At 39.6% G+C, this 11403-nt stretch overlaps 2 protein-coding genes across 2 annotated transcripts in view; one reads left to right on the top strand and one right to left on the bottom strand.

Annotated features, from left to right (window-relative positions):
* LOC107729183 (protein CLEC16A-like) overlaps window positions 1–3520 on the top strand; it is a 46103-nt gene extending 42583 nt beyond the window's left edge. Inside the window, exon 14 of the mRNA XM_016539595.1 lies at window positions 1535–3520. Coding sequence (XP_016395081.1) covers window positions 1535–1980 — 446 coding nt within the window. The 3' untranslated portion in view covers window positions 1981–3520. The remainder of the gene's footprint in view (window positions 1–1534) is intronic.
* Window positions 3521–7519: 3999 nt separating this feature from the next.
* On the bottom strand, window positions 7520–9049 carry LOC107729169 (suppressor of cytokine signaling 1-like). The gene is made up of 2 exons (XM_016539565.1): window positions 8854–9049; window positions 7520–8386 (listed from the first exon to the last, which is right to left on the bottom strand). The coding sequence occupies exon 2, from the start codon at window positions 8310–8312 to the stop codon at window positions 7719–7721; it is 594 nt and encodes a 197-aa protein (XP_016395051.1). The 5' UTR covers window positions 8313–8386; window positions 8854–9049; the 3' UTR covers window positions 7520–7718.
* Between the last annotated feature and the right edge of the window lie 2354 nt (window positions 9050–11403).

Below are 11403 nucleotides of genomic sequence, written 5' to 3'. Positions count from 1 at the left end.
TCTAAAGAGAAAGGAAAAAATGAAATCGCATCATATGACCCCTTTAAATCAAGCCATCGCCATAATCCTGCTTTGTTATTTTTCTATGTAGATATAAAATAGTGTGCTTTGCATGTTAATCTAATTGATAATTGATAATATCCTTTGGCTGTAGGTTTTGCTCCATGTACGCTTCAGATTAGATGCTAAATGCATTTGTCAGTAGGATGCGTTCTGATCTGTCCCTCTGTTCTCTAGTCAGGTCTGGCAGGGAAGGCCGAAGGTGCGTGTTTTCTCTGTCAGAGGATGACAGGCACGGTGGAGAGTGGGTTTAGAGCTCCATGCACACGTAACAGGCATGTCCGTGTGACGCTTTTACATAGATTGACTATGTGAAGTGGCACCCCTAGTTTCCAGTGACTTGCATTGTGCTACTAAAAACTAAAGCTTTGTGTGTGTGTGTGTGTGTGTGTGTGTGTGTGTGTGTGTGCGTGCGTGCGTGTGCGCACACTTGGTAAGCCTGATATAATGCAACTGGTCAGGAAATGATTGAGATTAGTTGATAAACCAAGAATAGCTGATTTATTCATTTCATGTCTATATGAGTCTAAGTTGCAATTAATCAATAAAGAGCAATAAAATTAGCCAATTTAAGCTTTGGAATGTATTCATTTAAAGTGAATAGTGAAGTGATCAGTATTTATAAATACAAACATCATTGTAGAAACTGTGACACCTCTCTTTAAAAGTGCATGATGTTAGCAAGCGTGGCTTAGCTGATGAAATCCAAAGGCTCTGTGAATTAATGACACCCCAGAATGAGAAAGCACTGTATCCTGTTTTTCTGCTTCACCCTTTTTTGTCTTCATCCTTTCACTTCCATGGCTCTCTGCCATTCATGTTCCTTCATTTACATTCATATTTGTATTCTTAGCAAAGAGCTTCTTAGCAAAGACACCCGTCTGACTCACTTCCCTCCTAGGCTTAACCCATCAGCAATTCTTAACTTGTGGCATGAATTCTGTTATTTACACCCCTCACATTGTCACATTGTCATTATCGTCTGTCTGTCTGTCTGACTGTCTGTCTCTATCTATCTATCTATCTATCTATGCAACCATCAATTTTTCACTGTATGTCTATCTAGCTTTCTGTCTGTATGTCTACCTGCCTAAGTATCTAGCAATATACCAATCCATCCAACCATCCATTTATCTATCTCTCCATATATCTATCTAACAGTCTATCTATCTGCCTTATCTGTCTACCTATCTATCTGTATCTAGCCATCTATCAATCCATCCTTATCTGTATACCAAACATCTCAGCAAACTCACACATTTGTGTCACAGCACACACAAGCATACACGCATTACAAACAACCTGACAAAGCTGACATTCTCCTCCTCAACACTGGGTGCAGTTCTCCCTTTGTCTGGTTTGTATGTTCAGAGTGAATGGATGTTTTCTGCATGTGTGTAATTCCCACCCCCTTCTCCATAAGTCAGGAGAGGCATGTGCGGGAAACTAACTGGTCCTGCACTCCCTGTTTCAGGACTCGCTCTGGCGCCTAGCCTCACCCCTGCACCGCAACCCACCATCTCCCTACTGTCTGACAATGATGCTGAAACGCTGAGCGTGGACTCCCTGACCCTGCTGCCCCCCGCTGACCCGCCTTGCCTGCGCTCCTTTAGCACCCAGTCCTCCGTCCAGGATGACGCCTCTGCAGATGGAGAAGAGACGGTGGTTGCTGGCCGAAAGGAAGACGACGACACGGGAGCGACGGACTCACAGTCTCAAGACGACAGGAAGGATATTCCGATCATTCCAGAGGAAGATGAGCCATCTCCTGAGTCTAGGCCATTGCTTAGTGCGGAAACTGAGGATTTGACACAGATTCAGAGGGAGGAACCTGTGACTCAGCCCGAGACAGACTCTATAGGCGTCACGGCCGACCAAGAGGACAACCCAGACCTGGAGGAGGAGGCGGCGATAGACTGAAATGTCTAGTGCTACTAAAATTAAAAACTTAAATGTACTGAAGAAATTAGGGCCAGGTTACAAAAGCAAGAAACGCATGTTAATGTTGATTACTCAATGTGAGCATGACCGATTCTGGTTTTGCACAAGCTAGTTAAGCTAGTTTGCACATACTTTCAGCTTTGGTTATTCATGCCCTCAATTGTATCTTTGTGTATTTGCCGACTGTGTCAACACAGCGGTTACCAGTACTTCTCCTTACATCAAGACCATGATGCATTTCAGAGGAAAATGGCACTCTTAGAACAATGACATTATTGTGTCACGAGTGCTGCTTAAAGCACAGTCTTTTTTCTGTCGTGCGTTATTCTTTCTGCTCTGGTGCTGAGGTGATCCAGCTGTTTCTCTGCATGTGTGACTGTTTTGTGATTGTGTGCGAATGTTAGAGTGTGTGCGTGAATGGTTTTATGATACTGAGCAGATGGAGAGGAGAGGGCATGTTTGTATAAATCTGTAGTGGGTTAGTGGGGAACGCCCGCTTGATTTTACCAGTCTTAACACTGAGGAATGTACAAAGACTTCTGGGTCTATCCAGCGGTGCTCTTTTCTGAAGGTATATTTAGTTTTGGCTGAACATTCATTTTCACTTCAGCGTTTTGAAAAATGCCCTTTTGTGTCATTCTTTGGAGATTGTAAGGAACAGATATGAGCTTAAAGTAACCCGTTTGAATTCATCACTTCATTTAAGATCATTCAACTCATGAACTCTTGCACCATCAAGCCTTTTTGTATAAAAACCGCTGACTCACTTATATCAGTCATGTTTTTTCATCAGGTGAACAAACCTGATGTCATCGAGTTTCATTCCTAAGCGTTTATGTCACTGCCGTACCTGCACGCATTCGTTTTCTTTCTGGAACATTTTGAAATCTGCCGACGCGCAGGATGAATATACCTGTTTTCATTCACGTAGTTACTGCTTTAAGTACCACTAAAGTGGTCTCTTTGCTTTTTAAAGCTGAGGCAACTTACCCATATTTTTAGGTGTGTTTGAACGTTCTTTAACACTTAATATTCCAGAGGTCAAGAGCTTGTGCTGGACACACGTAATCAAAGCTAGGTGTGATGTATTTGTGGTTTCGTTTTACTTTGGTGTGCAATAACAGTAATTCAAGACTCATTTATTTCACTTACAGATTCAAGTAGTTGGACTACCGTCACTAATGGACTGAAATGGAAAATTAATTTTCGGTTTATAGACTGTAGCACATAGAAGGGATCCATACACTCTTGCGGTGTGGCACAGATGCAAATCTGTGGTAACCGTGACCGGGCGCTTTTCTTTCCGAAGAAAAGCACTCCGCTTTAAGCTTTATCGGCAGAGTTTGTAAAATATTACCTTTAAAGCAATATGATTAATTCTGCATATATTCGTATTTTGAGGTTAAATTCATTGTCGAGGGGGGGGTTACTTCATAGTTTGTACACAGTGTAAAGATTTGTTTTGATCTAATGTTATAAATAATTTACCTACTGGAGCTATCAAAGTCATGCAATAAATTATTCTGATGTACATTTTGGTCGTCTTACCTTTTTTTCATCTTTTAAATGAGTTTTATAATGAAGCAGCGTCTCATTAAAGTGAAAGTGACGTGACGTGGCCAAGTATGGTGACCCATACTTGGAATTAGTGCTCTGCATTTAACCCATCCAAAGTGCACACACACAGCAGTGAACACACACACACCGTGAACACACACCCGGAGCAGTGGGCAGCCATTTATGCTGCGGCGCCCGGGGAGCAGTTGGGGGTTCGGTGCCTTGCTCAAGGGCACTTCAGTCGCGGTAGTGAAGGTGGGAGAGAGCGCTGTACATTCACTCCCCCCACCTACAATCCCTGCCGGTACGAGACTCGAACCCGCAACCTTTGGGTTACGAGTCCAACTCTCTAACCATTAGGCCACGGTTTCCCCAAAATCTTTCCTCTCACACTGTTTGTTTATATATAGTTAATCTGTCAAAATACATTTGCAAATTTCCTGTTCTGTTGAAATATCAGCAAGCCTATTTAATTCCCGATAGTCATCGTTTCCTAGAATAGGTGGGTTTCTCAGTGTTTGGGTCTCTTGATGATTAAGGGGAACTCTGGAATCCAGTTCTGCTTGTGATTGGTTTAAAAAAAACAATATATGTATATAAGTACCATTTTTGTAACTAATGTGTATTTTAATACTGTGATGACAAAGCCACATTCCTGTGGGAGGGGAAACTGCAAATATAAAAATTAAATTTGAGGTGATTTTCTTTCTTACTGTGCAAAGTGGGCTGCTTATTCAGGAAGTTATTTTTCACAGTCGATTTTCCATGTAATTGTATGTTAAACACTCCCATATGGAAGGGAATGTTTTTTTTTTTTTTTTGCTTGTCCAGAAACCAGTGATGGATCTGTGCGATGCTGAGAAAAATGCAATTTCTGTTTATTTATTTGCTCTGTGTTTTCCCAGAGACTTAACATTAAATTGACCTTCACTTCCTACGATTCCTTCATTTGAACAGGTTTTTAAGCAAGGAAATTCACAATAACAAACAAAAAGCAACAATCTACGTCCCACTTCTGCTTATCAGCAGATCCTCCTCGACTGAAAATAAATGTCATGTAGTAATATGTCATAAACTGCTTTCAATTCAATATCAATAAGCGTTTCTGTGAAAAATTAGGCTGTGATGGCTGTCTCAAATATGTCCGTTTGGGAAAAAAAAGCATCTGTTAAATGAACACACATGTCCTTTATCTTCAGTATGGTTCCTCTGGTCTGAGAAACAGGTTGATAAGAAGCTGATTGAAAGCTGTGCGCAGATGGTCTCATGAGAGTCTCATTGGCGTGTTCTGTAGAGGTCTCGTTCCGGGAGCCCATGCTGATAGTGTCTCATGCCTTTTGCTGAAAGCTGCATCACAGGGGTGATATTTCTAAAGAACTCAGACTTACTAGCTTGTATGAATTACATGGCATTTACTTGAGAAGAGCCACATATGACCTGCCACAATACAGCACCTTGTATTTCACTGTAAATAGATGAGATGGTGAGATTGTTGCAGGCGATACATTGCAAAGCCATTAAAATGATCCTTATTGATGTGTAGAGTTGTATACTTGTATATTTTAATTTTACCTACTAAATTTTAATATTACATGAAGAAATGAAACATTTAAATTTGGTTGAAGTTGACTTAATGTTGTATTTTGTTTAATGCACGCTTTTTTTTTTACACCAAAATCAGGTCAAAACCGTGTTATTGGACCCCCTGCAGTACCTCCACGGAGACCCTATGGGGCCGTAAGCCCCTCATAAGGACCTTATGTGAAAATACAAAATATTTGTGTTTTTTTACTAATACTCATCAAACCATTTAAAACCCACCTGTCTGTATGGAAAAGGAGGCGAGGAGATTACAGAAAGGTGGTCTTTGTGTTCTGTTAGTGTGAAAAACGTTTATCTTTGTGAATCAGTGAATTAGAAGTCCTGCCCACATATTCTCAGTGGAGGCCATGGGGACCTTCTACCTTGATGTGGGATGGCAAGAGATGAGTGTTGTCATAGTAACCATTATGTGGGTAGCCATATCACTTGCCTTCCTGGAATATAGCTTTGTGGTCCGAAACATTGTCACTTGACAAAAAACACTCCCAGGGGGCTTCAGCATCATAACCATAAATAGATTTTAAAAAGTTTGATCGTGGGTAACGAGTTTCCAGTGCAACATCTAGTCAATGAGTACGTTTTGGTGTAGTGTGTAAAGATAGCTACTTAATGCCTTTTAATTTAGAAATCAATTAAGCCAAAGAAAATGTTTATTATTATTTTAATTTATTTTATTTGACTAAGAAGTCTTTGAGAGTTCCAATTTTCTGCATGGATAGGTTGAGGTTGAGCACTCAAAGCTCAAACCAGGGCCGTTTCTATGAACCGATTACCCACACAGGCTTGTGTGTGTGTATCTGTCAGTGTCTGCGTTTTGGAGGGGAGCATTGTGGTTCCAAAAGGAAATGCACTGCTCAGGAGTGTGTACATATGCATGTTTGTGTAAGTTGAGGCCAGGTGCAGTGGAGATTAGGGGCTCTTCAGGGAAACACAACTGTCTCTTTTCCTGGAAGTGACTATGCGCTTTCATGTGTATTAATCAGTACAGGCGAGTGAGGGAAGATAGGCTGATTACCCTGTACCGCATCGACCAATTCACGCAGTCAACCTCAGCGACCTATCGAAATAGTTTGTGTCCAATTCACATGTGAATTAAATGTACAAAGTTAATCAATAATCTGTATTGAGAGTGGTGAAGGGAAATCCCTTGATAAATTAGCCAACCGGCGCATCGAATGATTTCCCCCTCACTTCCACAATATGATAACATAAATTCATTAGAATCAGGAAGTTTTTTTCCCCCTAAGATAAGCGTACTTGTAATTAAGCTTTCTTCCTTTATACATGTTTTCATCCACTGTTTTGCTAATGATTGATTCGAATCTCTCCATTTAGCCAGAAAACAGCTAATTGCCATTGTTCTATTGAGGTGAACAATGATCTACTGATACAGAGTGTTACAACATCTCGTCCTAGTCTTATCTGACGACTGTGCAGTGCGGATCACTTCCTTCAGCCTCGAATGGAATTTCAAGCAGTGATCTAAAGTTTACGTGAACCACTGATGCAGAGTATTGTTTTGTTTTTAGTCATTTTTCTGCGTAAGCCTGTCAGATGTGTCGCAGAGTTTTATTCATACCATGTACGAGTGTCTCTGGAGATCACAGGCTCCTCCCTGTCACACTCCATCAGTCCTCACAACCCACTTCATTTCTTGTAAATGTCTGTCTGGGCCATAAGCAGTTTACGGTCACCACAGCTCCGCCCCTCAACCACGCTACTACCCAGATTAATCAGCCTGGTTCACTACAGAACGTCTGGCCTAAACTTCCTATAAGTCCCTGTCTATGTGTCATTTCAGGAATCCAGGTACACTAAGCCCATAATCTAGTCAAATATATCATAGCTTGAACATGACATGTCAGATTCTAAGAAAAAGGCAGGTTTCATGGGCATGGATTAAGCTAAGATATGAAACTTGAATGTTGTTAGACAAGGGTGAGGTTCAGCTTGTATGTAGGAAACTTCTCGCCTATAGTGCGTATAAGCACTTCAAGATCGTTTGAAATGTCATCTGGCCTTTATTTAGTTTATTTAATAAATTTTTTTGTTTTGTTGTATGTAGTTTGGTCTAGGTTGTTTATATAAAAAGTAATAACAATATTGAAAGAAAGGTTCTTGCCTACATAGTTTAATTCTAAAAATTAATAAACTTTTTTTTTTTGTGAATGTTTGTTTGTTTGTTTGTTTGTATTAAAAAAAAACTGTATTGCAGCACTTCCATTCAGGTCTCCGAGTGTATGAATCCCCCAACAACAAAAAAAGTAAAAATTGAGATGTTTTAAGTTGTTTACAAATATATTTATTATTTTTATAAAAAGTATTATCTTGAAATATATCTATCTGCATAGCAGAAATAGAATCAAAGGAACACAATATTCCCATATAGTGTAAACATTCACAAACAATGTAAACTTTCATTGTGCAGTGTTCAAGACTGATATTCCAAAATGTGCTACAGTATGATTCCTGCGTCCTAAAACAGAGCAGGACCACGAGGAGTCCATCAAGTATCTCCAGAATATTCCAGCAGCGCTTTAATGCAGCGAGTCTCGTCTTCATAGCGGATGAGGGAAGGCATGGAGGAAGTCTTTGAGGATCGGGTGCACAGGGATGCGGTCGATGTCTTTTCCGCCGCATGTTTCGATAATCCGTCTGCGGCACAGCTGCTGCAGGGACTGCACCGGTTCTTTCCTGTAGGGCCTGACGAGACCCTTCTTCGGGGAACTGATGTAGAGCTCCAGCAGTTTGAAAAGACAGTCAAAAGATTGCTTGCTGCCAGTCAGACTGAATTTGGAATTCTTGAAGGTAATCCGGACGCTGACGGGACCGTTTTGTGCTGTGTAACTCAGTGTAAAGAATACGTCGCTCTGACGACTGTCCCGGATCAGGAAAGTTCCGACTGGCTCTTTCTTCAGCTTCTGATGCGCTTCCTCCACAGTCATGGGACCCCAATAGAAGCCACTCTCTTCTAGCATTGAGGTGGTCTTTGCGATGGTCTTGAAGTCTCTGGCATAGTTGAAGGGCCTGAAATGTGTCTGGATAACCGCTGCCTGTTGGCTGGGCCTGGACCTTTGAGATTGGGAGGCTTCTGTCCTCGCTTGGGGTTCTTCTGTGCCTTGTTTCCCTTCCACTGAACTGTGCGCCACCATCCTACAGGAAAGACCAACCAGTGTGGTCTTCCATACCGTACCACAGGAAGGTCATCTAGATGAGACTCATCTGTCTGTTGAAGAGCAGGTGAAGAACACAGTTAATCAGTGGCCTTTCCAAGTCAATCACATGGTGTACTGAACATCACATAGGCTGCAATAAACTCGCTTGTTTCATGGCAACATAGATAGTGATTCACTCATCTGGATTTAAATATAAAAGTGACTAATCCTGTTCACTTCATTATCAAGGCATTTCGTGTTTAAGTTTATTTTATAAAACTTTTATTTAAAAGAATATGTAATAGAAGTTTATTTTATAAGTCTTTTTTATTTTAACATTGCTACAATACAAAATATTTAAAAATTCTAAACTGTATTTTATACTTGTTATTATAAGCGTTACATTATAACGTAAATAAACAGAACAAAACGTTCTTAAATTTCGCCCTTGGTGCATATTTAAACATTTAAATCAAAAACAGCCCGTTAACCCGTTTTTAACAGTAAAGTTTAGTTGCGCGTAAAGCTGGGATCTTACCGTTTTAGCGAATATGCACTCCAAGAGCAGTTAATACAACTTTGCCTTTGACAAACTCTCGTCGCCGCTTCCAAAATCAGGTTTTTTTTAACTCCCATTGATTTATTCCACCGTTATGTCTCGACAGAGATTTCCTCAGCGCACGACAGAAACTCTGTGCGCTTGCGTTCTGCTCGTTCTAATGTGAGAATGAACTGTCAGGCGCTTTGAAACCACTATATAATGTGAACAGCTCCGCCCATTACCCGGAATCCTTTCACTTTCAGGGTTTCTCTGAAATCAATTCAGGATTAGCCACTCCTACCTGAATCAGATCATAGTAACGCGTTTGTTCTTTCACTTCTCTTCTAAACATTTCTGCATTTCCAAATAAAGTTCTATTTATACCAAAGAATACCAAGAAAATTACAGTTTATCTGAATGAATATGGCCGACTGGCTCTTTCTTCAGCTTCTGATGCGCTTCCTCCACAGTCATGGGACCCCAATAGAAGCCACTCTCTTCTAGCATTGAGGTGGTCTTTGCGATGGTCTTGAAGTCTCTGGCATAGTTGAAGGGCCTGAAATGTGTCTGGATAACCGCTGCCTGTTGGCTGGGCCTGGACCTTTGAGATTGGGAGGCTTCTGTCCTCGCTTGGGGTTCTTCTGTGCCTTGTTTCCCTTCCACTGAACTGTGCGCCACCATCCTACAGGAAAGACCAACCAGTGTGGTCTTCCATACCGTACCACAGGAAGGTCATCTAGATGAGACTCATCTGTCTGTTGAAGAGCAAGTGAAGAACACAGTTAATCAGTGGCCTTTCCAAGTCAATCACATGGTGTACTGAACATCACATAGGCTGCAATAAACTCGCTTGTTTCATGGCAACATAGATAGTGATTCACTCATCTGGATTTAAATATAAAAGTGACTAATCCTGTTCACTTCATTATCAAGGCATTTCGTGTTTAAGTTTATTTTATAAAACTTTTATTTAAAAGAATATGTAATAGAAGTTTATTTTATAAGTCTTTTTTATTTTAACATTGCTACAATACAAAATATTTAAAAATTCTAAACTGTATTTTATACTTGTTATTATAAGCGTTACATTATAACGTAAATAAACAGAACAAAACGTTCTTAAATTTCGCCCTTGGTGCATATTTAAACATTTAAATCAAAAACAGCCCGTTAACCCGTTTTTAACAGTAAAGTTTAGTTGCGCGTAAAGCTGGGATCTTACCGTTTTAGCGAATATGCACTCCAAGAGCAGTTAATACAACTTTGCCTTTGACAAACTCTCGTCGCCGCTTCCAAAATCAGGTTTTTTTTAACTCCCATTGATTTATTCCACCGTTATGTCTCGACAGAGATTTCCTCAGCGCACGACAGAAACTCTGTGCGCTTGCGTTCTGCTCGTTCTAATGTGAGAATGAACTGTCAGGCGCTTTGAAACCACTATATAATGTGAACAGCTCCGCCCATTACCCGGAATCCTTTCACTTTCAGGGTTTCTCTGAAATCAATTCAGGATTAGCCACTCCTACCTGAATCAGATCATAGTAACGCGTTTGTTCTTTCACTTCTCTTCTAAACATTTCTGCATTTCCAAATAAAGTTCTATTTATACCAAAGAATACCAAGAAAATTACAGTTTATCTGAATGAATATGGCTGTGTGTGTGTGTGTGTGTGTGTGTGTATAATAGTTTTCTTACATCATTTCTTTATGATAACAAATCCAAAATCGCAGAGCTTCTGGAATAGTTACTACTATTTTTGATTGCAGTTGGCAAATGTGTAACTAAACATCAAAAGACAAGAACATTGAGATATCTAAACATCAAAAGACAAGAACATTGAGATATCTAAACATCAAAAGACAAGAACATTGATATATATATATATAATGCCGTTCAAAAGTTTGGGATTGTAATGTTTTTTAAAGAAGTCTCTTCTGCTCATCAAGGCTGCATTTATTTGATCAGAAATACAGAAAAAACAGTAATATTGTGAAATATTATTGCAACTTAAAATAACAGTTTTCTATTTTAATATGCTTTTAAATATAATGTATTCCTGTCATGTTATGCCGAATTTTCATCATCATTACTCATCATCATCTTATTTTTGAAAGAAATGAATGCTTTTGTTCAGCAAGGATGTGTTAAATGTTAAAAGTGTTAAATTGATAATAAAGACTTATATTGTAAGAAAATATTAAATTTTGTTCATAAAATAATCCTGAAAAAAATATCACAGGTTCCAAAAAAATCATTAAGCAGCACAACTGTTTCCAACATTGATAATAAATCAACTTATTGGAATGATTTCTGAAGGATCACGTGACACTGAAGACTTTAGTAAGTCTTAGGATTTTTTCTTTTTTTTGAGAATAAATAAAAGTTCATGCATCTTGGGGTTAAACATGCTTGTCTTACTCTTACGGTTGTTGTGAATTATGCATGTCTGCATTTGTCCTGTTAATGTAACACTGTGTTAGCTGACAAATCAGTTCAGACCCTCAGTGGGTTGGCTCTGTAAAGCATTAGCCATAAATGAAACTCAC

The sequence above is a fragment of the Sinocyclocheilus rhinocerous genome, unplaced genomic scaffold (genome assembly GCF_001515625.1).
Source record: "Sinocyclocheilus rhinocerous isolate Xijiao unplaced genomic scaffold, SAMN03320098_v1.1 scaffold1029, whole genome shotgun sequence".
Lineage (NCBI taxonomy): Eukaryota > Metazoa > Chordata > Actinopteri > Cypriniformes > Cyprinidae > Sinocyclocheilus > Sinocyclocheilus rhinocerous.
The sequence above is the reverse complement of the archived record's forward strand: the minus strand, read 5'-3'. Positions and strand labels throughout refer to the sequence as shown.